General features: G+C 37.5%; 2 protein-coding genes across 5 annotated transcripts; both read right to left on the bottom strand.

Moving 5' to 3' along the window:
- Positions 1-1,771: 1,771 nt before the first annotated feature.
- On the bottom strand, positions 1,772-2,702 carry LOC133337494 (transcription factor Jra). The gene is made up of 2 exons (XM_061545715.1): positions 2,174-2,702; positions 1,772-2,118 (listed from the first exon to the last, which is right to left on the bottom strand). Exons 1-2 carry the CDS (start codon positions 2,700-2,702, stop codon positions 1,772-1,774), a joined length of 876 nt encoding a protein of 291 aa, XP_061401699.1.
- A 3,320-nt stretch (positions 2,703-6,022) lies between these two features.
- Positions 6,023-24,725, bottom strand: LOC133337495 (uncharacterized). 4 transcript variants are annotated; one of them, XR_009754589.1, is made up of 5 exons: positions 24,297-24,725; positions 23,904-24,124; positions 20,420-23,514; positions 20,270-20,316; positions 6,023-6,121 (listed from the first exon to the last, which is right to left on the bottom strand). XR_009754589.1 is itself a non-coding variant. In XM_061545717.1 (3 exons), exons 1-3 carry the CDS (start codon positions 24,607-24,609, stop codon positions 23,479-23,481), a joined length of 570 nt encoding a protein of 189 aa, XP_061401701.1. In that variant the 5' UTR covers positions 24,610-24,725; the 3' UTR covers positions 20,367-23,478. The 4 variants fall into 4 exon arrangements, 2 of the variants coding, with proteins under 2 accessions (XP_061401701.1, XP_061401700.1); XR_009754590.1 differs by lacking the exons at positions 6,023-6,121; positions 20,270-20,316 and having other exon boundaries at positions 20,367-22,119; positions 22,179-23,514; XM_061545717.1 differs by lacking the exons at positions 6,023-6,121; positions 20,270-20,316 and having other exon boundaries at positions 20,367-23,514.
- Between the last annotated feature and the right edge of the window lie 21 nt (positions 24,726-24,746).

The raw sequence follows: 24,746 nt of genomic DNA, 5'->3' as shown, positions 1-24,746 counted from the left end.
GGTCTATCTCGTTTCTTTTTGGTCGTTGCAAACACATTTACCAAGACATAATGCCCTGTGCCACAGTGCGTTGAAGGATACAAACACATTTTTGCCCAAAAATATGCAACAAAATTTTTGTTTTTATTGATATTATCGATAAATAGTCGACATCGTCGCATGAGTGCTACAGAATACCAAATCAGTGTTGAAGTAATGTCGATGTCGATGCGAAGTGATGTCGAAAGAGAAACGTCGTCGACGACGACATACGGAATAGGGGTGAATGTGTAAATAAAGAAAAATATATGGGATCTATATAAATCTAAACCGATTTTGACCAATGTCAATAGGACTCGTCTATGAGGAAATAAAATTTCATCCCAATTGGATGGATTTTTTCCAAATTTCATCCCGTTCGGATCATAATGGTGGCATGTAATTTGTTTAAAATAATACATGAATGGAGGGACATGCATAAATCGACTGAAAAATAATTCTATGTACATACTATATACTAAAAAGTAACTATGGGTCTATCTCGTTTCTTTTTGGTCGTTGCAAACACATTTACCAAGACATAATGCCCTGTGCCACAGTGCGGTGAAGGATACAAACACATTTTTGCCCAAAAATATGCAACAAAATTTTCATTTAATTTTGCACTAAACTGGTTAGAACGACGATTGGTTAGATTTCACTAGTAGAAGCGTTAATGAAATTAAAATTGTGGTTATGCATGGACTCGTAATGCCTTTTAGGGTCGTACCTAAATTCATGCGTATACGTACGAATTTATTCACCTCAAAAGTTAAATACATGTATTTCAATGAATGTTACTCAAATACGCATTGCGTATAAAAATATAAAGTTGAAAATTTTCAACTCTGACAATGCGTATTTTGAAATTTTTGTTTTTTGAAAATAGAATTCTAATCATTGAAAAATTTGTTTTTCGATAAATGTGAACTTTTTTCGATCAATTAAAAAAATATTTTCGTTCATTTTCGCCGTTTTCAATTGGCACAGATGCAAATAAAGTCCTTGCGTATTTTGGTAATACGGACGTCTAACAAACCCTATAAAGGTGAGTATTTTTGTACGGAGCGCAGTAAATTAGGTACGTCCCTTAATTTATCCTAATAGGTTTCCTTTAAGTTCCTTTTGACACAAATGGCATATCGAAATATTTGTGTCTTTATTATATGAAACAAGCGTTTTTATCTATATTTGTCACTTTACCCATTTTACTGCGTATCAGAACAAAAAATTACAACCCTCATTGACCAAATGCCAAATTTTGACTAAATAAATATACTTATCTCGATTAAATTTTCTGCGGAGATAGGTTGCAGTGTTATTGAAGATTATACAATGTATTTTTCATATTTAGTTATACGATTTTTTACTTATTTGAAGTTATATAAAACAGATGCCGACTATTGGTACATGCTGGAATTAGGTGCGTTTACCCTATATAGATTTTTTTAAGTTTCCGGAAGTATGAAGTTCTTCCCAAAAAAATAATGTGGTTGTAATAAGCATCAAAAGGATTATCTGTAGTATAAATATCAAACACTTCGGCTTTGTAATGCAAATATTGTGGGTATTTCTGGAATTACATATCTTGGAAAGTACTGATTTCCCTTGATGTGGTTGATGTAACCAGTATCAGAAGGGCTACCCATCTTAAAAAGTGTTCTGACAGGTGCCAGTTAATTGCATTTATTCTGTACATTATGTAGCTTGTGTTTTGTACTGTTTAAATTAATGACTATTGTTTTGTAAAAAATTATTTATTCTGAAGCAATATAGTTCCATTTGTACACATAGTTTGAATACTACAACCAGATTCAATATGTTCTATAACCTGTTGCTTCAATTGTGCAACGTGTTCTTTCAAACTTTTAACTATTGACGCAAGATCCGAGTTCTCTCCTTTTAACATTTTCACCTTTTCTTCAAGCTTAGAAATTCGTTCAAGTTTTCGTTTTCGACATTTGGAAGCTGCTACTCTATTTCTTTGCCGTTTACGCTCTAACTTTATTTTCTCTTGTGTCTCCATATCTATCGGGCTAACAGGAGGTGATGTTGAAGCATGTTGAGGCTCGTCCTTAATAGGAATTGAGTTAAATGAATCTGTAAACCAGGTATTTTAATATCATATCGTCAATTCAATATAAAATTACCATACCAAGCTCCGTATATGTAAATGAACCACCACTCATTCCAGTACCAATGTTCGCGTTTGTGGTTACTGAATTTAAAGAAGTTGGTATTGAATCACTTCCACAGTTTGTCCTGCTAACTTGGATTTGTTTATTATTGCTACTATGTAGACTGTGTAAAGCTTCCTCAAAACCTTTGCCAAAGGCCTCCTGCTCCGAGGTAACTGCACCAGTTTTTGTTTGGAAAATCGATCCAGGTTGTGGTGTAGGTAGAAAATGAAGTAATTTGTCAAGATCCGGAGTTGTTAAGGGTGGGGGTTTTTGGTGGTTTTCAGATGGAGACTCAATAACAAGCGGAGATGGAGTAATAATCCGTTTTTTATTTGTGTTCTTTAAGTCTAAAGATGCTGGGCGTTTGCTCACGTTTCCTGTAGGAATGCCATTTGCCGAGTTTGGTGACGAAAATATATTCTCAGAATTGTTAATTCCGTTTGATGGTTCGGATTTTATTAGTACGTTGGGAGAAATGTCGTTAGAACTTGAAGAGTTCTTCATTTTCTTACAATAAACACAACTATGATTAGTAAACACACAAAGAAATACAATAATGAGTCATCGTTAGTGTTGTATGTAAAATCAATTACCAAATAACTCCCATGTTAATAATTCAATAATGAATGAAGCTCATTTCTTCAGGCTCTAACCTAATTCAATGCGTCGCGTACTAAAATAAAATAACCATATTCTCACCTTTATAGTTACGATTGCGGGTAACCACATACTAAAAGCGATTTGGCGACGATTCCAATAAACCGCGGCATTTTTTTCGCGAATATTTTCTCACATTTACGTTCAATACATTCTCCAGCAATATTTCATTTAATATTTGGTAATTTCTCGTACTAATCTCAAAATGAGAGTATTAAATATAGTCGTCGCGGCTTCAAAACATCCCAAATAAGTTTAGAATAATAAAAAGGGGGTTTTGCAAAATATATCGCGAGGACAGGACCTTAAAAACTATTAAAATCAAAATCCGACAAACAAATTATTTAAAAAAATATCGCGAAACCCCATTTTCAGACTTTGAAAACGTTATGGTCCATTAATATTGATCTAGGAACCAATATATGCGATGAAAATAGCAATAAGGAGGCCAGATTCAAAGATATGAACAGTTCTAAAATAACAGAAACTACAAAACAGTACATGCATTTGGGAGAAAACATCATTCTTCGTCAAATACTATTGCGTTTTGAAAAACTGTGGTAGCTGGTGACGAAGACGCATTCAATATATTACATCAGTTTAACACCATCAGTTGCGAATAAAATGCAGCAGTGAATAAACTGGTCGATCTATTTATTTTCGAAATAAGATGTATTTCTGTTGCCACAAAACCGTTCATATCTTTGAATTTAATACTCTCATTTTGAGTTTAGTACGAGAAATTACCAAATATTAAATAAAATATTGCTGGAGAATGTATTGAACGTAAATGTGAGAAAATATTCGCGAAAAAAATGCCGTGGTTTATTGGAATCGTCGCCAAATCGCTTTTAGTATGTGGTTACCCGCAATCGTAACTATAAAAAGACAAAGCGTAAGTTATACAATGATTTTTTCAAAAAGAATAATAAAAAGCAAAATACTTTTTTGTGATAATCATTTTTGGTGTGGTATAGATTTTGGCCGATATCTTCGAGACCAAGACCTATTGGTCTCGAAGATATCGGCCAAGATCTCAGTGATTCTTGCAGAAATAAGATCTAAATAAGTCCACAAACATATCCCATCATACATAATTCAATTTACATCTTTAGTATGCTGGCTTTAAGCGTATATATTAGAATTTTGTAAAATTTTTATTGAGGCAAAATACTTATTACACTCACTATATTTCAGAGAAGGGAATTCTATTTACAAAAAGTTCAAAATACATCGTATCAATTTTGACAATTTTTGGGTAACATTCTATTTTAATGAATGTTAAGTGGCCCACACACGCCAAACATGTGCGTTCGATCGGAGTGAATCGAAGCAATGTTTGACGTGTGTGGTACGGTGTTCACACCAATTTGCCGGTGCGCACACCGATCGAAAGAAATTAAAAATTTTTAATTTTTCGTTGTGCGACGCGCACATGTTTGACGTCTGTGGCCTGGTGTGTGGATATTATCTCATTTGTTGCGAAATTTCGTGGAGTGCGGATCAGCGGACAAATGCAATACATATGCATTTGGAAGATTTTTTGATGTTTTTTACACATATTCTACTGTGTGGCAAATAATAAATAATGTTTTTTTCCCGGAATAAAATAGAAGTATTTAATACATTTATATTGAATAAAAATATTTCGTCTTTTTTCCGTCATCACTATCGCGGTCTATCTTCAAAAATAAATATGAAATGGAGTTTAGTGGATCCGTTTGACGTGTGTGGGCTAGGAGCTTCACACCGATCGAACGCACATGTTTGAGGTGTGTGGCCCACTTTACCCAAAACAGACCTACCTAAAATTCAACGAGCTTGTTAGACGTTTTTCACTACAAAAGTAGAACACATGTATTTATATATATGAATGTCAAAACAAAATTTCAAGTTGAACAATTTCAACTTTGACAGAACGTATTTTTTGTTTTTTTGTTGTTGTTGAAAGAAAAAACAAAATATAAAATTTCGAATGTGAACACAAAATATTTGGATTAATTTAATAAATGTTTGTATTATTCTCTTGAAGATATGGATTCGAAGTATTTGGGTAATACGGCCGTACACAACATTTTGTAAAAGTGGGGAAGTTGAATTTTTCTGTACGCCCCGTCGGATTATAGGCAACGTTGAAATATATTTAACATTTCAGTGAATAAAATCGTACACATACGAGTGAATTTAGGTACCGGCCTTATAGTTAGAATTAGTTATGACATAAACCTGCCTACATAGCAATAGCAATTAGTTTTATCGAAGTTACAGGGTGATGCAGAAAAATTACAATTTCACATTTAGTACTAAGGCCCGTACCTGCGTTGCGTTGGGTATTTTAGTATCGACTTTCTCACCATTACGGGGTTATTATTTACATGTGTGTCAATTGAAAACGACGAAAATGGATGAAAACCTTTTTAATTGACTGAAAAATGTTTACATTTATAGAAAAACAAAATTTTCAATGACTGCAATTATATTTTCAAAAAACAAAAAAAACCAAAATATGCATTGTCATGTTCAAAATTTTCTACGATAAAATTTTATACTATAAATTTACAACTACAAACTATAAATTATAAATTGAAAAACATGTATCTAACTTTTGAGGTGAATAAAATCGTACGCATATGCAGCAATTTAGGTGCGACCCTAATATATCAAATTGTTGGAAAACAATAATAGATGTGTCTATTTACTCGATATATCGTTACAATTGTTAATGGATGTTGTTTGTTTATGGTGTTTTTACATGATATGTATTTTACATATGTGCTGTCACTTGTTTACATATGAAAATCGAACTCGTCATGTGAAACATACGGAAATTTCAATGTGTCAAAACGATATGCAATTACATATGTATTTTTTCCGAATAGGACGCGCTCTATTTTCGTATGTGAAACATTAGGAAATCAGCTGTGTGAATGAAGGACACTGTTGGCAGAAAATATTTCAATTGCAAGTCAAAGAAAAGTATTAAAAGGCAACGATTGCAAATTATTATTTCGTTTGTAGGTGTTTAATAATAAAAAGATGTTGATTTAAGAAAAAAATAAAAGTGTTTTTTTTTTGTTTATAGGTTATGTCATATGTAAAATACATATGCCAATTTGAACACAAAAAATAAATGTTTTGTGTACCCTGCTAATTTTGACACACATAATGTCCTTTTTTTGTTATTTTCCAGGAATAAACCTAAACTCGGCTGGCTCCCAAATGACAAGACTGGCAGGATTTCGGCAAAATAAAAATAGCTGCGTTTACTTGGTTTGTTTGTGTAACTGCCGATGTTTTGAAAATATTTATATTTTATGTTCGTTGATTGGCTTTGTCGGTATGCTGGCGTTTTACGCGGCTAAAGCTCGCCGGATGAGGGGTGGTTCTTGCCAACCAATAAACGATACGGCTGTACAAAAACAAACTAAATCATACCGGGCTTTTAATTGAAATAAATTAATGAAATATTGGGAAACCCGAAATATGCCAGAAAAAGAAAAGCTGAAAAAAAGAATGAAAAGAAAATAATGCTTGTAGTTTAACTACACAAACCTATAAGTATAGAAACAGTTGTTCCCCAACGGTTAACCTGCCGAGGAAACTCCCACCCACCGAGATTCCTTCTCGCCATGACACATTTTTGTGTCCCTAATCTGACCTACCCCTTTCTCTCCTTCACCACATCCCTACCACCTTCCTAAAATATTCCTTATGCCCAATACATTTCAATCTATTTACAGAAAATTATATCTTTAATTACCATATTTTTTTTCTCCACTATTTTCAGGGTAATCTTCCCCAAAGCTCGCGTATGGTATGTTCGTAAGTATATAGTAGCCTTTTTTTAATACATTCCAGTATTTTTTTTATATTTTATGGTTTCTTTTTTTTTAATTTTTCAAATATATAGAAAGAGGCAACCAAGGTGTATCTGCCTTTACACTTTAAAGGCTGTCTATGTTGGTGGTCCCTAATCCTGGCCTGAGCTCAACCCCGAATTAGAAAAAAACAACAGGTGACCACAATCGATATATAAAAGAAATGCACTTGTTCACCCTTTAACTTTGTTCATTTTTTTATAGCAAGATTACCTTTGGAATATATCAAATTCGAAGCTGGTCGTCCGTCTGTCCGTCCGGCGTTCAAAGTAGGTAGTCGCTTTGGCAAGATACCTGGGCATGCCGGACTGGTCATGCCATAAAGTGATGATTCTCCCTCGTTTGATTGAATGTGCGATGCTGTGGCTCCTGATATTTCTTTTTTAATTTTATTTTAAGCAAAATTGTTTTTCAAATGTTTAATATTTCCATGCACCTTCAGTTGGTTTCTGTTTGTATTGTATTGCTGTTTTGTGTTGTCTTTCAAATTCAAAATCAATATTCCACAATAAAAAATTGGAATTTAAAAAAGATGTATTTCCTTCACTCTAATCAGGGCCACACAACCAATCTTCATCAAGCGTCAAATCAAAAAGGAACGAAATTTATCCATTTAATCAGAATAAAGGCTCCTGTCATCATCTTTTATTCTTTTGTTTAGCATTTATTCGAATTCTCTCAGACGTGCTTTGTTTGACATTATTCATAAACATATGGTTTGACTATTGTGAATGATCGTAAATATGCATGCTTCTTCTTATTCTCAATAGCAAACAGAGGCGCACCCCACAAAGCCAACTATCCTGCTGATATCCTTATCAAAGGATAGGAGAAGTGCGACAAAGATATAAAAAAACAAAATAATTCAAAAATTCCATATGGGGTGGTTTTAAAAGTATCGGTATTCGAAATCCCTACTTTTATTGTGATCTGGCAACCCTAAGTATTAATTCTGAGCAAAAATTAATTATTTAAACATCATGTTTTATTTGCCACGTGTAAACGGTTAACCTCATATATGGTTTTACCATGTGTAAACCGAGTATAGGAATAACGTCATACGCCAAGCGTTACGGTTTAGTGTGGCGCACTATAACATATGGGCAACTGACGTTTATGAATGATTGCGTTGGGGCGCTTAATGCCATGTACAGACGAGCGTTGTTCGCTCTCTCATTCGTTGTTCGTCCCTAGATTATGAAGTAATTACTTAGTTCCCCATACAAAATTGTCTGAGCGAACACCGAATTTTGTACGTTGTTCAATTCGAATCACTCTCTGAATCACCAAGAATTTTGTCCCATCTCTAACAATTGAGAGAATTTATCGAAAATAAATTAATTTTGACAGCATGACAAAATTTTTCAAACTTTTTCAGTAAAATTGAAAATGATGAATGAAAAGTAACCAATATTCTAGTTTTTATATATGCAGAACGATGTTAATTTTGTTGTCTACATAATGCAATGTGCATTTCTTTCCCCTTGGTTCTAATTAGCGTACAAAACGAGAAACAAAAGTGGGGAAACCCAAACAAAAATTCTCCAATTTTTTAAATGTGACATTTGAGTTGAGAAAATATAAAAATGTATTGAAAACAACAATATTTTCAGAAAAAATGAAAAACATGAATTAAAAGTAAAGAGATAGGGGTTGATATTATAGTCAGGAGAAAGAGAATTATTTTTTCTATTTAGATCCATATGTGAATCACGCAAATATGTTACAATTTTGGTGTGAAACAAGAAACAAAAAGTTTGAAATAAAAAACTCTGATGACATGAATTAAGAATAGTGTTGTATGAACGGGTTAATTCATATACGTATTTCTGAGAGCGAACTACGTTGTTCGAATGCCCGTCAGAACATGGCATAAATGGCAACATTATTTGGCGGCTTGGATCAAGGGCGGACGGAAAAATGGAGTTTGCAGAAATTATTAAATAAAATGGTAAGCAGAGTGTAAAAAAATTAAAGTGAATATTAAAATAATTAAATAAAAATACGTGAAAGTGTCGGGTTATTGTAGTAAGTGAGTGTAGTGATTGTGAAAAAGTGTTTAAAGTGTAGAAAATTAATGAATGAAAAATCCTATTGGAAACATACAGTGCGGGTGTATGTGAAAATACTACAAGTGCAAATAATGAATGAAAAATAAAATAAGAAATAATTCTAAAGAAAATTATGATTTAATAGAAAAGAACAAGAAATAATTGAATAATAAAAATTATAAACTCATATTAATAATAAATCGGTAATATAATGAAATTAAACAATCCAGTGTGTGTAAGTGTATGGGTGCATATAGTGTAAAAGTAAAATGAAAAATTGCACTTATTCAAAAACTTGAGTTTGGCGGAAACCTAGTGTTAGAAAACTTAGAATATTTTCGAAAAATATGAGTGATAAAAAAATAGTACTAAACTTTGAGTGATAAATATGAAAGAGAATGAAAAGAATCAAACTAAAAATGGAAACTGCGGAATCAAAACAAAAAGTGAAAATAAATGAAAATATAACTATGAAAAAAAAGAAAGCCTAAGCAAAACTAAAAAGAAAATATTAATAAAAATTAATTTAAAATGAACCAAGACAAAATAAAGAGGATCCAGATTCTAATAAAGCTTTACAAAACGTACATGGATTTTTAAAGGAAATAAAGTTTAATACACAATTTTTTAAACATTTAAATCAAAGTGTTGAAATAAATAACTTTTTGGAATTTGGAACTTTTTGAAATTTGTGAAAGTCTGAAATAACTAATTATACGGTTAAACGAATATATAATAAATAAAAAAACTTGCATGATGATTAAACCAACTTGAAATTAATTGTGTGAAACTTTCCTCGAAAATTGTGCAATATTGAAACAATATTGTGAAATAGCGAAATTAATAAAAACTGCGGCAATGGAAGGAATAGTCGAAAGTGATCAAAAGGAAATAAACTATGCGTGATAATCTTTTGCGTTTCTATCTTTTTATATTTTCAGATTTTGGATGGCTTATCACAAAATAATGGGTGAGTTCGACAAATTTTGCTTTCTTTCTCCACTACAGGTGTACCATCAACTAGACCACCAGCATTAGTCAGGGTGTCGGATACGCAAGTATTTCAAACTCATCAATGTGAGTTTGATCGTGTCTTCCCTGCTTCCAGATTCTAACGTCGTAATTCGAATCTCGACTGATCCGCGATCGTGTGTACAACACTCCCCTGCCTTGTGCCAAAGATGCGAATGGGTATATAAAGGGGGAGTGCACTAAAGGTCAAGGACAGTCACAACCGTGACTGCTTGGGAGTCGTTGACATAAAGTTAGAGTCGGTAAGCCTGGGTTGCTTTCTGTCGTACTCTGACTACAACTTTCTGACTTTTGCTGGCTGATTCTAAAAGATCGGACTCCTGCTAGTCGGTGCAAAGTAGACTAGATTTCGGAACTCCACTATCAAGCACACTATCCGTAGAAACCAAAAGAGAAACCGCTGACGGAAACTATCTGCTGATCAGGATCTACGATTCAAAAATGTAAGTTACGGCCTCCTTTTAATATTTATTTTATAATATATAGAGTATTTAAAGATTAATAAAAAAACATAGTTTAGATTCTATCCAATGAAATAAATATGATTTTTCTCAGATTAAAAGAAATTGAAATTAGGTTAAAATACTCGCGTAAGTCGTTCTGGCTTGAGATTGCATAGCACTCTCACCATATTATATATTTATATTCAACTTATAAGCCTTTACTTATACTCTACTAATTCACATATTTCCCCTATACTTCCATGGTCTAACACTACGAGAAATTTGCACCATACGCTCTTGGATTATAAGCATATTTGGATTTCGTAAGTAGTAATTCAGGTTAGTAATCTCCTATAATTTATTCTTAAAATGTATCTAATATAAAACTCTTATTCCATTCTAGGTATTGCTGACTTCAAACTAAAGGAATGATTTGTCCCTACTCTGGATGACTTCAGGTGAGTAAAGGAAAACGTAGTTTAGACAATTTATTATTGATATATATTTAATATTCATTTATAAAAAAAAATATAAATGTAATAATTCATTGACTGGGAATTGACCCATGAGATAGCTGACCAGCAGCAGACTCATATAAAAACGAATAAGGGAATTCCAATAGCTACTAGTCAAGAACTAGTCATCAATTTAAAAAGTCGGTACCAACAAATTCAAGTTGAGAGCCACGAAGAGAAATTAAATAATTTGAATACTCATTCACTCCAAATTCAATATTTGAGTGAAAAAGAGATGGTTAAATAATGATTAAAATTCAACTTGCTGAAGATATAACTAATATGAGATGTATAGATTACGTTTTTAAATTCAGTTGGCAAAACAAATTTCATCTCTACCCATATTTTAATGCATATTTTGTTTTCTAGTACTAGTACTTCTAGTACTTCAATGTTTGAATCCCTAAAAAAACTAAACAAATGAAAAAGAAATTGATAAATAATTTATATTCAGAGCTGATTGCTTTAAAACTATGTTAGTCCTGATTTATATTAGGCGAGTTTACTTGCGGCAATTTTTATCGTTCTCTTTTGAACTTGCTCCATGCGTCTATACAAGGCAATTCGGTTTCCAAAAATTTTTTTTATTTGTTGTTTTTTTTCACATTTAAATATATATAAAATGTCAACAAATACGAAATACACAAAACGAATTGCCAGAAAAATGTCGGTACGAGCAATTTTTTTTTTCATTTCTATACGTCTTGATTTAGATTAGGCGAGTTTACTTGCGGCAATTCTTATCGTTCTCTTTTGAACTTGCTCCATGCGTCTATACAAGGCAATTCGGTTTCCACATTTTTTTTTTATTTTTTGTTTTTTTCACATTTAAATATATATAAAATGTCAACAAATACGAAATACACAAAACGAATTGCCAGAAAATTGTCGGTATGAGCAATTTTTTTTTCATTTCTATACCCCTTGCCCCTCTCTCCTACAAACAAAGACTTTCCGCAAGTAAACTCGCCTAATCTAAATCAAGACTTATTATAAAAATTATTGTTTCAAATCCTTGGCATGAAAAACACCAATCGAATTTCCTTTTAAGTCTTCTACTTCATAGAGGCACTTCCCAATGGGCTTCCTGATTCGACATTTAAAAAAATTTTTATCAAGCTTCGCGTTATAATTATTTTTGAAATCGCTTTGCTTGAAACTCCTGCGAAAAACTTCTTGGCCGGGAATAAATTTAACCTGTCGACATCTAAGGTTATAAGATTTTTCACCTTTTAAAAAAGCCTGATGCAAACTATTTCTTACTTTTTCTCTAATTAAATCTTGTTTTATCGCTGTTGGTACTATTGCCAGATCTGGATCATTCAGGAGTTCTAGTTTTCTTGCTAACTTGTAAATACTTCCGTGGCATATCATATTGACTCCAAAAAGGGCAAAGTAAGGAGTGACACCAATTGAGCTATGTACAGACGACCTCAGAGAACATTCAATATCGGATAAGTTCCGATCCCAATCACGGTGGTCTTCTCCTAAATATGCTCGAATGGCAGATAAAATTGACTGATTCACTCTCTCCGAAGCATTCGCTTGAGGAGAGTGAAAAGGAGTCCGGATATGATTAATCCCAAAATTTTTTATCATTTCCATAAATTCTTTGCTTACAAACTGCTTACCGTTATCCGAAACTATTGTTTCGGGGGTACCAAACTTATGAAAAACTTCACAGATTAAAAATTTAATTACACTTTTCGTGTTGGCTTTGGTCATTGCTTTTAACAGTACAAATTTAGATAAGTGGTCTACCACAATAAAAATAAATGCATTGCCTGTCTTGGTTCTTGGGTACGGACCTAAAAAGTCTATATAGATTCGTTGAAACAGTCTATCTACTAATGCTTCGGAACCCATAGGCGGACGAAGAGTTGTATTTGCCGGCTTCGTTTCTTTACAAACAACACAATCTTTAACAAAATTCCTTACTTGAACATTCTGATTTGGCCAAAAGAAATATTCTTTTACTCTACGTAAAGTCTTATGAAAACCTCCATGAGAAGCTTGTGGTGGACAATGGGCGTTCTCAATTATTTTACCCGTTAGTTCAGCAGGTACCCACAGCTTCCAGGCGAAGTCCTCGTTGAGTGGGATACCATCATAAAAACGAGTTCGCTTATACACCAAATTATCCATTACCTTCAGGTCAGGAAGTTGAGAAGCATTCTCCTCGACCTTAGCCACCAAATCTAAATACCCTTCTGATTTAAAAGCGGGCGATTCCAGGTCAATCAAAGACTCCACATCTAGAGAAATGGCTTCCATATCATATCTCGATAAGGTATCCGGGACAACATTTTGGGTTCCCTTCCGGTGCTCTATATCAAAAGAGAATGCTTGCGACTGCAAGCTCCATCTCGCTAACCTTCCGCTCAGATCACGATGTGACATCAACCATTTTAAACTGCTGTGGTCGGTGATAACTGAAAATGGCATCAACTCGATATATGGCCTGAATTTTTGTATGGCCAACACCACTGCCAAACACTCTCTTTCAGTTACCGAATAGTTCCTCTGAGCGGAAGTCAGCTTCTGCGAAAAATACGCAATTGGGTGTTCTCCCCCTTCATCATCTTTTTGAAAAAGTACTGCCCCTATACCTAAATCCGAGGCGTCGCACTGTACGTAAAAATGTTTCGAAAAATTCGGATGTGTGAGCACCGGACTGCTTATTAAAGCCCGTTTTAGCCTTTCAAAGGCTTTTTTGGCCTCCTCTGAGAAGGCGAACACTTTCCCTTTCTTTAGGGTCTCGAAGATGGGAGCAGCAATGGTGGCAAAGTCGGCAATAAACCTCAGATACCACCCTGCTGTACCCATAAAACTTCTCACCTGTTTTACTGACTTTGGGACTGTGAACCCCACTATGGTTTCCACCTTTGCCGGATCAGGTTTTAGTTTGCCCCCTCCAACAATGTATCCCAAGTATCGGAGCTCTTTGAAGCAGAACTTCGACTTCCACAGACCAAAAGGCATGACCGTAAAATGATAAAGTGGTCTCCCAGGAACTGTGAAAGCTGTTTTCTCTCTACTAGATGGGTCCAATGGGATTTGCCAGAACGCATCCTTCAGGTCGACACTGGATATAAAATATGTGTCCCCCAACCGATTGAGTAGTCCCTCAATATGCGGCAATGGATAGGCATCCTTGACTGTAAGCGCGTTGAGTTTACGAGCGTCCAGGCATAACCGATTATTTTCGCCCTTTCGGACTAGAGTTACCGGGTGACTCCATGGACTCTCGCTTTCCTCAATGACTCCCAGATCAAGCATTCTATCCAATTCCGCATACATCAGTTTCTGCACAGCCGGCGACACCGGGTAATGACGATCCTTCACCGGGACTGCATCACGAGTGTCGATTGAATGGACCTCAGCATTTGTTTTTCCCAGCCCATACTTGGTCTTGTCTTTCACGAATTGCAACCGTAGCTGTTGCTCTTCAGACAAGGTATGGGTTTTTACATCCTCGATCTCGTTGGCTTCATCACAAAGACTCACTTGGTGGAGAGACAAACCGTCAACCTGGAACTGACTGATAGCCAAACCAGTTTTTTCCACAAATTCTAATCAATTTTTCCCCAGGCATGAAACGGTAGCTCCACTATCGAGTAACCCTTCCACCTCCTGACCGTTGATAGCTAATTTGGTGTACAGTCGGGTATCCTCTCCCTCATATAGGGTAGCCGATGCTATCTCCTGCCTAAGATTTTTCCTCCGCTTATACCGCTCTCTAGCTTTCTTTACTTTATTAGATCTTTTACCAAAAATTCTCTCCCTCGCCTCACTGTATTCTTTAACTCTAATATGAAGAGGTTTCAACTCTCGCAATTTACTTGGTGACTTCACTTGATTTTCTGGTATTACCTGCTTTTTTAGAATTGTTACATTAGAGTTAAATATAAATTCACTTTGAGATTCTGGGCTTATACTGGAGTGGACCTCGCCTGCCCAGTGTAAGGCGGGTTCCTGGACATTTTGGACAATCTAGCACCGTAACACCATCATGACCACACCTATAACAAAAAAGTTTACGTGGCGCTTTACAGTCCATCCAATTATGACCGTCCACACCACAATTCCAACACTTAAATCTCGATTGTGCGTTCATCGCATCAACTTGCAGTTCTCCCCCGAATTCTTCTTCTTGGTACTCAATTTCATGCACCCTCTGTGGAAAATTAAATCTTTGTTGTTGTTGTTGTAACAGGTTGGCTGTTGACGAAAGTTCTTTCCTGAAAATGTTGATAGAAGAAAACGGAAGAAGGAAAATATATTAATTAATTAATTAGGAATTCGGATTTGAAGAGGGTAGCCGGAGAAATTGTGCCACCTCTAATGGCTTTAGCCATAAGTCTATGGGCAATAGACTCGTAGGCTCGGACGGACAATTGAATAAATGGTGTGTGTCGTGAGGGCTTTGCTGGCAGGAGGGACACCTGTTTAGGGTTCCGGGGACAATGCGCTCTCGATACGAGTTGAGTACATTGCTGTATCCGGACCTTAGTTGTGCCAGAATTGAACGGGTTTGCCTAGGAAGAAGCCTTTCACTTTCCGAAATTGCATGAGGATGTTGTTGTAGGACTTTATTGTATCTGTAGCCATTTATGGCATCGGAGACCGCCAGTTGATGCACGGATTTCATCGCGTTCGCTATCGACAATCTGTTGACGTCCGATGGAATGACGTCTTGGATGTCATCACGATAGCGCCTGAAGTCCTGGCGGATGTGTCGCGGAGGTGGATCTGCCATCACAGTGTGATGGTTAGGATGACACGGCAGAAAGCATGCCAGCAGGAACTGTCTAGTCAACAACACATTATGTTGCTTGACTGACAGCATCCTGGTCTCCTCATGGAGGTGATCGACGCTCGTCATCTGGACACACCCGGTTGCAATTCGGAGTGCATTATTTTGGGAAGTTTGCAATGATCTCCATTGTGTGTCGCTAAGGAAAGAAGTCCAGACTGGGGCAGCATAATTCAGGATGGAACGACCTATAGCCTTATAAGTCGTTACCAGCGTTTCTTTATCCTTGCCCCAGGAGGTGCCAGCCAAAGCTTTCAGAACTTTATTCCTAGCTTTCACCTTCTGGTTGATGTAATTGGAATGCGAGTAGAAATGAAGGAGGCTATCGAAGACCACCCCAAGGATTTTCGGATTATGGACGGTGGGGATGCGCCTACCTTCAACGGAAATGTCAAGTTCTAGATTGACTTCTCGCGTCCAGGAAGTGAAAAGTGACACGGTAGACTTTGCTGTGGATAATTTTAGATTGCGCTCCCGGAAGAAGTTTGTGATGGTGGCTAGATAGTTGGAAATTCTTGCACTTACGTCGTCAATGTTAACGCCGGACGAAATAATCGTACAGTCATCGGCGTACGACACCACTGAAACATCTGGTGGTGGAATGGGGAGTTTCGCAAGATACATGTTGAACAAAATGGGAGAAATGAGACCGCCTTGCGGTACTCCCATTTTGATCTTGCGATATTTGGATTTTTGGCCACGGAACTCAACGAAGGCCTGCCGCCCATTAAGGTAGTTGGCAAGCCAACGCTTGATATCACACGGAAGGGTGGAATTTGTGATATCGGAAATCAGCTCGGAATGATCGACCGTATCAAACGCCTTGAACAGATCTAAAGCTGCCACAATGGTCCGTTCAGGTGGTCGTCGCTGATTGAGGCCATTCGCAATCTTGGAAGTAATTTCTTGCAAAGCCGTTGTTGTGCTATATGATTCCCTGAAACCGTGTTGGTGGGGAGCAAGAACGAAATGCTGTTTCAGGGACGGAAGCAATAGAGACTCTAAAACCTTGGCTACTGGTGACAGCAGAGAAATCGGGCGTTAGGATTCCCCATTAGTAGCGGATTTATCAGGTTTTAGGATTGGAATAATCCGGCAACTTTCCAAATGTCAGGAATTACCAACTGTGACATCGATAACTCGAGGACTTTGGTCAGATAGCCCAGCCCTATTGCTCCAAGCTTCTTTAACATGAACATGGATATGCCGTCTGGACCAAGGGCTTTGGATGGTTTGGATTTGGAGATAATTGCCTCTACCTCGCTGGATGTAAATGATAGTGGCTGCAAGTCTCTTTTAAGATTCTTGGATCTCCGGATAACTGCTCGCTTGGTCCTGTTCTGCGAAGATGGATGCTCAATGAATTGGCGGCAGAACAGCATTGCACATTTTTTGGCATCGGAATGTTGAATGTTATCGAAGGAAATAGCAGGGAGATTTTTATTTCTTTTGGAGATTCTTTTCTTTAAATCTTTGTTGTTGCTGTCTGTGATTGGCGATCAGGCTTTCAGCTCTTTTAACTTGCCGATAGAATTCTCCTAAATCTCTAATTTGGGCGGAGAAGATCATTTGCGCTAAGGATGGCTTCAAGTTACATTTTTCAAGTTAAATTTTCTGTGGTTCCAATACCAATCCAAAGCTGGCTTGTCCAACAGCTGGTGGAACTTGGTTATAAATTCCTCTTCAGGGCAATTGTAATCACGTTTTAGCTCTCCCACTCTAAATATAAATTCTTGGACATTCATTGTCTTATCGGTGCCATCAAAACTGACTCCCCATTTGGCCAAATTCAGACGTCCGGTAGCCTCGGAATTTGCACTGGCTGTAGCTCTGGGACCATATGGATCGTATACTTCCGACCTTACTCCCATATTTACAGGATTCGGTAGCCTATATGTCGATTGTGATTGCTGATCCGGTCGTGCCGACTGTGGAACCCCTCTTTGATCTGGTGGATGCTCGGAAAAATGCGGTACAGGTGGTGGGGGTTGCGCTAGTAATGGAGCTTGTGAGTAGCTTGGGGTCATTTGCTTGGTTGATACGGCGAATACGAGGTGGTTGTATTTGGAACAGGTTGTTGGACCACAGAATCAGAAGCCAAGCGCCTTGTTGGTGGAAATCCCACATCCATAGGTAGACGGACTTGCGTGGGGCCATTCGCTGAAGGCAAACCACAATTGGCTGGATGGACAGTTGACGGGGGTTGCTCGCCATAAACCCCTAAAGAGCGTCTCGTGGCTTCCACGATCTGGGGTATCCACACTCTCATTCGTTCCTCTTCTTCCTGACGGAACTGATGTCTTGCAAGATCAACAGCTGTATTGATGATTTCTCGGACTCCCGTACTCACAGCTGGTTCGCTTGGTCTAACAGGTGGCGGCTGCTGCAAACCTGTGAGCATGCTGTACTCTGGCGATGGAACACTGCCATGCGACCAAAAAGATGCATTAAGGGAATGGGTACCGTCTCTAAACCATGATGGTATTGGTGGTGCAGTTGACGAACTAGCTGCAACAGTTGTTGTCACTGGAGTGGGGAAAGCGTACGTGGCCGTGGTTACAGTTGGAGCTGTAGGAACAATTGTAGTGGTAACTGTGCAACCCTGCACTAGAATTGGCCTACTTGCTGAATCTCTATCTGTTGACCTAGTGTTTACCATCTTGAAAAAGTTACGTAGATTCAAAACTAAGTAAAAGGAAAATCTCACTAATTCATATGCTAATTCAAATACTATACGAATTCACTTTCTATCTGCACTATAGCACACGCAATATATGCTAAAAATACTCTTACGCAAAAGCAAAAAAAAAATAAATAAATTTTATTTAACACTTTTACAGTCACTAAAAAAAAAATGATTCTATATGTGAATATCAAAAAATTAAACGGAATTCCAATGGATATAAAAAAGTTAAGTCAGGTGGTGGGATTACGGATAAAGGTAGAGGTAAGTAAGTCAAATTACTGCTTCCATCAAAAAAAAAAAAAACACTTAATAAAGGTTTTCTCTTATTTTCCAGATATTTAGGTGAGTTCAACTACAAGAAATACAGAAACTAATGTGTTAATTATATTAGTATTTTCCAAACACTTAAATTCTTCTCCATGTCCATTTGTGTAGCAGCGCGTCTCCTAGCTTATTATGGCTTGATTGGACGGGACTCCAAAAATGTCAGTGAATAATAATTTAAGAATTTGTTAAGTACTAAGGAAACAATGGGAATTAAAATGAACTATTGAGTTGAATAAAATATGACAAGAATTTTTGGGACTAGTGCAATTAGAAGTCTAGATAAAAGACCAAACGACTAAGCCACTAGACCAAGAAATCTTACCATATTTAATTTATGAAAAATAATTGATGTTTTCCTTCCGTATCTTCGATGTAGCAACGCGACAGGGACTCTCAAAATTACCTAAAAGGGACTCATTAAAGAACACGGAAAGGACATTAATTATTGTCATAAAAAGGACTATAGATACATATTTCGGGCCCCACGTTCTGGGCGCCATTTTGTAACTGCCGATGTTTTGAAAATGTTTATATTTTATGTTCGTTGATTGGCTTTGCCGGTATGCTGGCGTTTTGCGCGGCTAAAGCTCGACGGTTAACCTGCCGAGGAAACTCCCACCCGCCGAGATTCCTTCTCGCCATGACACATTTTTGTGTCCCTAATCTGACCTACCCCTTTCTCTCCTTCACCACATCCCTACCACCTTCCTAAAATATTCCTTACGCCGAATACATTTCAACCTATTTACAGAAAATTATATCTTTAATTACCATATTTTTTTTTCACCACTATTTTCAGGATAATCTTCCCCAAAGCTCGCGTATGGTATGTTCGTAAGTATATAGTAGCCTTTTTTTAATACATTCCAGTATTTTGTTATATTTTATGGTTTCTTTTTTTAATTTTTCAAATATATAGAAAGAGGCAACCAAGGCGTATCTGCCTTTACACTTTAAAGGCTGTCTATGTTGGTGGTCCCTAATCCTGGCCCCGAATTAGAAAAAAAAAAACAACAGGTGACCACAATCGATATATAAAAGAAATGCACTTGTTCACCCTTTAACTTTGTTCATTTTTTTATAGCAAGATTCGCTTTGGAATATATCAAATTCGAAGCTGGTCGTCCGTCTGTCCGTCCGGCGTTCAAGGTAGGTAGTCGCTTTGGCAAGATACCTGGGCATGCCGGACTGGTCATGCCATAAAGTGATGATTCTCCCTCGTTGGATTGAATGTGCGATGCTGTGGCTTCTGATATTTCCTTTTTAATTTTATTTTAAGCAAAATTGTTTTTCAAATGTTTAATATTTTCATGCACCTTCAGTTGGTTTCTGTTTGTATTGTATTGCTGTTTTGTGTTGTCTTTCAAATTCAAAATCAATATTCCACAATAAAAAATTGGAATTTAAAAAAGATGTATTTCCTTCACTCTAATCAGGGCCACACAACCAATCTTCATCAAGCGTCAAATCAAAAAGGAACGAAATTTATCCATTTAATCAGGAAGAAAGGCTCCTGTCATCAGCTTTTATTCTTTTGTTTAGCATTTATTCGGATTCTTTCAGACGTGTTTTGTTTGACATTATTCATAAACATATGGTTTGACTATTGTGAATGATCGTAAATATGCATGCTTCTTCTTATTCTCAATAGCAAACAGAGGCGCACCCCACATTTGTTTACAAATAGTGAGTTTAGTTGTCGTTGTTTATTCTCTGTAAGAATTTTAAAAATTTAACAAAAATTAAGTTTACAAAAAAAAAAAACAAAAAAATAAAAATATTTAATTTAAAAACAATAAAAATTAACACGACTTACTTATTTTTGGGTTCTAACAAAAAAGGGAATAAACAATGGCCAGAAGGGCCTATTTATATAAAAAGTGACATTAAGCAAAACAACAAAAACAAACAAAATGAAGATGTTGGCTTAAATTTAGTTTCGTCTCCCTCTTCGCTTGGGATATTTCGGCCATTTATGACAGTGGTATTTCAAATTTGGCTACACTTTTTTAGCTTTGGTAATTGCAGGGTTACCATCTCCAACATCCCCACCCCCGTGAACTGACCCAGAGGGGGAGGCTTCACCAACTCCGTCTCCAACGTCCAAAATGGCATGTTTGGGCACAGGTCTGTGGTATACACCGGCACTCGTTCTCACCTTGGCTGATCGTGCCACTCCGTCTTTGCCCCTGAATACTTCGATGACTCGTCCACGTCTCCATTGATTCCGAGCCATCTCTGGATCACAAACAAACACAAGGCAACCAACATCCAACGACCGAGAAGAAAGACACCATATTGTTCTTCGAGTTAATTCTGGAAGATATTCCCGAAGCCACTGATGCCACATGCCATTCTTCAAATTTTGGGTGACGCGCCACTGCTTCCTTAAACACATCAGTCTAGGCTCAAACGGTGCTGGTTGAATTCTGGGTTGAATTGGTACATCCTAGCAGAAAGTGGTTTGGAGTCAATGGATCTGGGTCTTCTGGAGTAACTGGCAAATGTGTAAGTGGCCTGCTGTTGACCATATTCTCCGCTTCAATCAGGAACGCTTGTAGAGTCTCCAGTTTTGGGGCTTGCTCCTTTAGCATGATGTAAAGAGCCTTCTTAACAGATTGGACAAGACGCTCCCATACTCCGCCTTCGCTGGGATTCACTGGCGTATTGTAGACCCATTTTATTCCAAAAGCTGTCAGACCAGAAGAAACGGAATTAGTGTCTAAAAAATTGGTTATACCTTGCAGCTCCTTTGCTATGCCAACGAAATTCGTCCCATTGTCGCTTCTTGTCATCTCTGGGACTCTTCGATTGATGAAGTTCCGAATACACATTAGGCAGGAATCACTCGACAGGTCTGTTGCAATTTCCAAGTGGACAGCGCGAACTGTAAGACATGTAAACAGTGCCACCCACCTCTTTTCTCGTTGTCTCCGGATTGACACTGTTACAGGACCAAAATAGTCAAGTCCTGTGTAGGTAAAGGCTCTGACATAAGGTGTGACACGTTCCAAGGGTAACGGGGCCATTTGAGGTTGAATTGGTTTGGCCCTACGAATCTTGCAGACAAGACATCGGGACTGAACGCTTCTTAGAAGTTGACGGAGTTACGGAATCCAAAATCGCACACGAATTTTGCTCATTGTAGTGGCAAACATTTATGTGACAAAAACGAGAATGGTAAAATTCCACCAGCAAAAGTGTAAAACGATGAACTTTGTGTAGAATTATTGGTCGTCTGGTATCCAGGGACAAAAAAGGAGCATTTTCTATTCTTCCAGATACCCGAAGCAAACCATCACTTCCAATTTGTGGATTTAAAGACTTTATGGAGCTGTTGGCAGACACTGATCCAGTTCTCTGTATGTCAAGAATTTCATCCCCATATACTTCTTGCTGTACGCAGCGACAGAGATACATTTCTGCCCGTGCTTCTTCTTCAAATCACCCGACACCACTGATTTCCTCTTCATATTTTCAACGAATCGGAATGTCCACGCCATTGCCCGTTTCAGCCTACGATATTTTGAAAATCTATTAATATCTGGAATACAAAAACATACCTGGCAAGCCACCAAAACTTTGTATTTGTTTCTTATCTCTGTTTTGCTGTGATCCACACAGATTCCAATTTGTCCCTCGGCCAATATTTCTCTTCTTTTCTCAGGAATTCTGGCCCATTTTTCCAGCGTTCTTCTGGCTGGTACTATTTGGGTATTTTAGCACGGGTCCCTTCGTCAGCTGGGTTTTCCGCTCCTGGACACCACCGCCACTGCTCCATACGGCTGCTTTCCAGAATCTCCGACACTCTATTTGCCACATATTGTTTGTATGTACGGTGTTCTGAACGGATCCAACTTATCACTGTTGAGGAATCTGACCAAAAATAAATGTTATTAATATTCTTCAAATGATTTTCCAAAATTTTTTCCTTCATTCGCACTCCAATTACTGCTGCTTGCAACTCAAGCTTAGGTATAGTATGGTATCTTGTTGGGGCACAGCTCGTCTTGCCCATAACGAACACAACACTTACACCACAATTTGTTACTATACGCCAGTATGCCACAGCAGCCATTGAATCTTCACTGGCATCCACAAACACATGTAAATCTACTATACCATTAAAAAAATCCATCACTGTAACACCTCGGAACTTTGAAATCCTTTAATTTCGGCAATTCCTCCAGCCAGATCTTCCAGCGGCTATAAATCGCGGCCGGCAACTCCTCGTCCCACTTTATACCACTTTTCCACACATTTTGGATTATTATCTTTGACGTTACCATAAAATCACCAAGAAACCCGAATGGATCGAATACGGACATATTTAAAGACAACATTTCGCGTTTCGTTGGCACTTTTTGCAATTTCAATATTTTTTCATTCACTTTGTGCAATTTTAATTCAAAACAAAAAACATCTGATTTTGGCAGCCAATGAATACCGAGTACCCGTTCCATTCCATCATCAAGAAGGGAGTTGCCATCACTTTCATCAGAAATAGGGTTGCCAAACATACGTTGTAAAACAGGGGAATTAGACTTGATGTTGCGGAGATTAAATCCACCCTCTTTGTGAATTTTTATGACATCACGTACCACTTCAACGGCCTCACCTTCAGTCTGGAAACAGTCGACGTAATCGTCTACGTAATGACGATCGATGATTCCTTGTACTGATCTTGGCGACTCGTTTATAAACCTTCGGGCATTTAGGTTTTTCACATATTGGGCTATGGTGGGCGAACAAGTGGCTCCAAAAATCATCCGTTCCATTACATAAGTTTCTAAGGGTTGACTGGGATCCCCATTTCTCCATAGAAATCGCTGACTGTCCTGATCTTCTTTGGCGATTACAATTTGGTGGAACATCTCATGTATATCTCCGCACACGGCTACAGGAAATTCCCTGAATTTAAAAAGATCAGAGAGTTATTTATGTCAGGTCCAGGTAATAAGGCTTTATTTAATGAAAATTGTTGAACTTCAGCAGCAGCATCGAAGACGATACGAATCCCATCTTTGTTGGGATTTTTAACGCCAAAATGTGGCAAATAAAACGTTCGATCGCTCCTTCTTTCTCGTTCTGCTACTGAAAGTTTATTCACTGTCCTTTGCCATTTTTCGTTCCACACACTGCAATCGGTTGTACGACAAATTGTACGATTCTGGAATTGGAGAAAAATTTTCTTTCCACAAAAGCGGACAATGATATCGCCCATCGATTCTTTTCGTGTTTTCTCTTAATATTTTTAACGCTCGTTCATCATCTATGGACAGAATTGGTGTCACATTTACCTTGGTACCCAATGTCTCCACGTCGAAATATTGCCGCATCATGGTATGCATTTCCTGAAGCAAGTCACAATTTTCTTCCTCGAAACGTTTCCTAACGTGTAAAGCCCGCTTAAGATTGGAACTCTTCTCGCCTGGGATCAGTCCATATATTACGGCGCCTAATCTCGTTAGTGTAATGATTGGTCCAACATCGGTCATCATACGAGGAGCTTCCAAGGGAACTGTTAAAGCTTAATATTAGTTTAGGTTGAACATTCGAATAATCCCGGAATGGGATTTCGGCGATTTGGTCGATTTCACGGGATTTAATTAAATGAGCAAGATGGCAACTCTGTATTGACAATGATAGATTGGACGAAATGTAAACTTTGGTTATCGGGTACTTGTACTCACCGACACCACTAATTGTCAAATTAATTTTTTCAGTTTTTTCGTTTATGTTTTGGTTATTAAGCCACTGAATTTCTAAAATCTCCGGTTTCCCGTGTTCTCCGAGTTCGCGAGCAACGTCCTCGTCCAGCATGGACACATTGGCGCCGTCGTCAATGAACACGTACGTCGTTATTTGTTTGTGTGTTCCATATAGCGTCACGGGCAAAATTTGGAACAGTACGTTTTCGGTGTAGTGGGCGGCATGACAATTTCTTCGTTCTGTTTGAGACGGTGGTGCGTCGGGTAGAGGTGGGGTGTTCGTTCGTGGCTCCATATCGTGTGTGGGTAATGTTCGGTTCTGTTCCTGGGATGGCGTCGCGAGTGTTTTGTGCAACAATTGGTGGTGTGATTTTTGGCAATCATTTATGCCACAACGACGCTTATAGTGGCAATTTTGGAACAACTCTAGTT

This window comes from Musca vetustissima, unplaced genomic scaffold, assembly GCF_032173495.1.
Source record: "Musca vetustissima isolate MV318-11 ecotype Yass unplaced genomic scaffold, APGP_CSIRO_Mvet_v1 utg1064, whole genome shotgun sequence".
NCBI lineage: Eukaryota > Metazoa > Arthropoda > Insecta > Diptera > Muscidae > Musca > Musca vetustissima.
The sequence above is the reverse complement of the archived record's forward strand: the minus strand, read 5'-3'. Positions and strand labels throughout refer to the sequence as shown.

Excerpts from the sequence above, each read along its gene's own strand:
- LOC133337494 (XM_061545715.1), bottom strand. The coding sequence starts at position 2,702 with ATGAAGAACTCTTCAAGTTCTAACGACATTTCTCCCAACGTACTAATA. Across the intron at positions 2,119-2,173 it reads ATTTACATATACGGAGCTTG|ATTCATTTAACTCAATTCCT; the intron begins GTATGGTAATTT and ends CCTGGTTTACAG.
- LOC133337495 (XM_061545716.1), bottom strand. The coding sequence starts at position 24,609 with ATGGAGCCACGAACGAACACCCCACCTCTACCCGACGCACCACCGTCT. Across the intron at positions 24,125-24,296 it reads TTTGACAATTAGTGGTGTCG|TTCCCTTGGAAGCTCCTCGT; the intron begins GTGAGTACAAGT and ends AAGCTTTAACAG. Across the intron at positions 22,120-23,903 it reads TGGAGACATTGGGTACCAAG|GCTGAAACGGGCAATGGCGT; the intron begins GTAAATGTGACA and ends AAAATATCGTAG.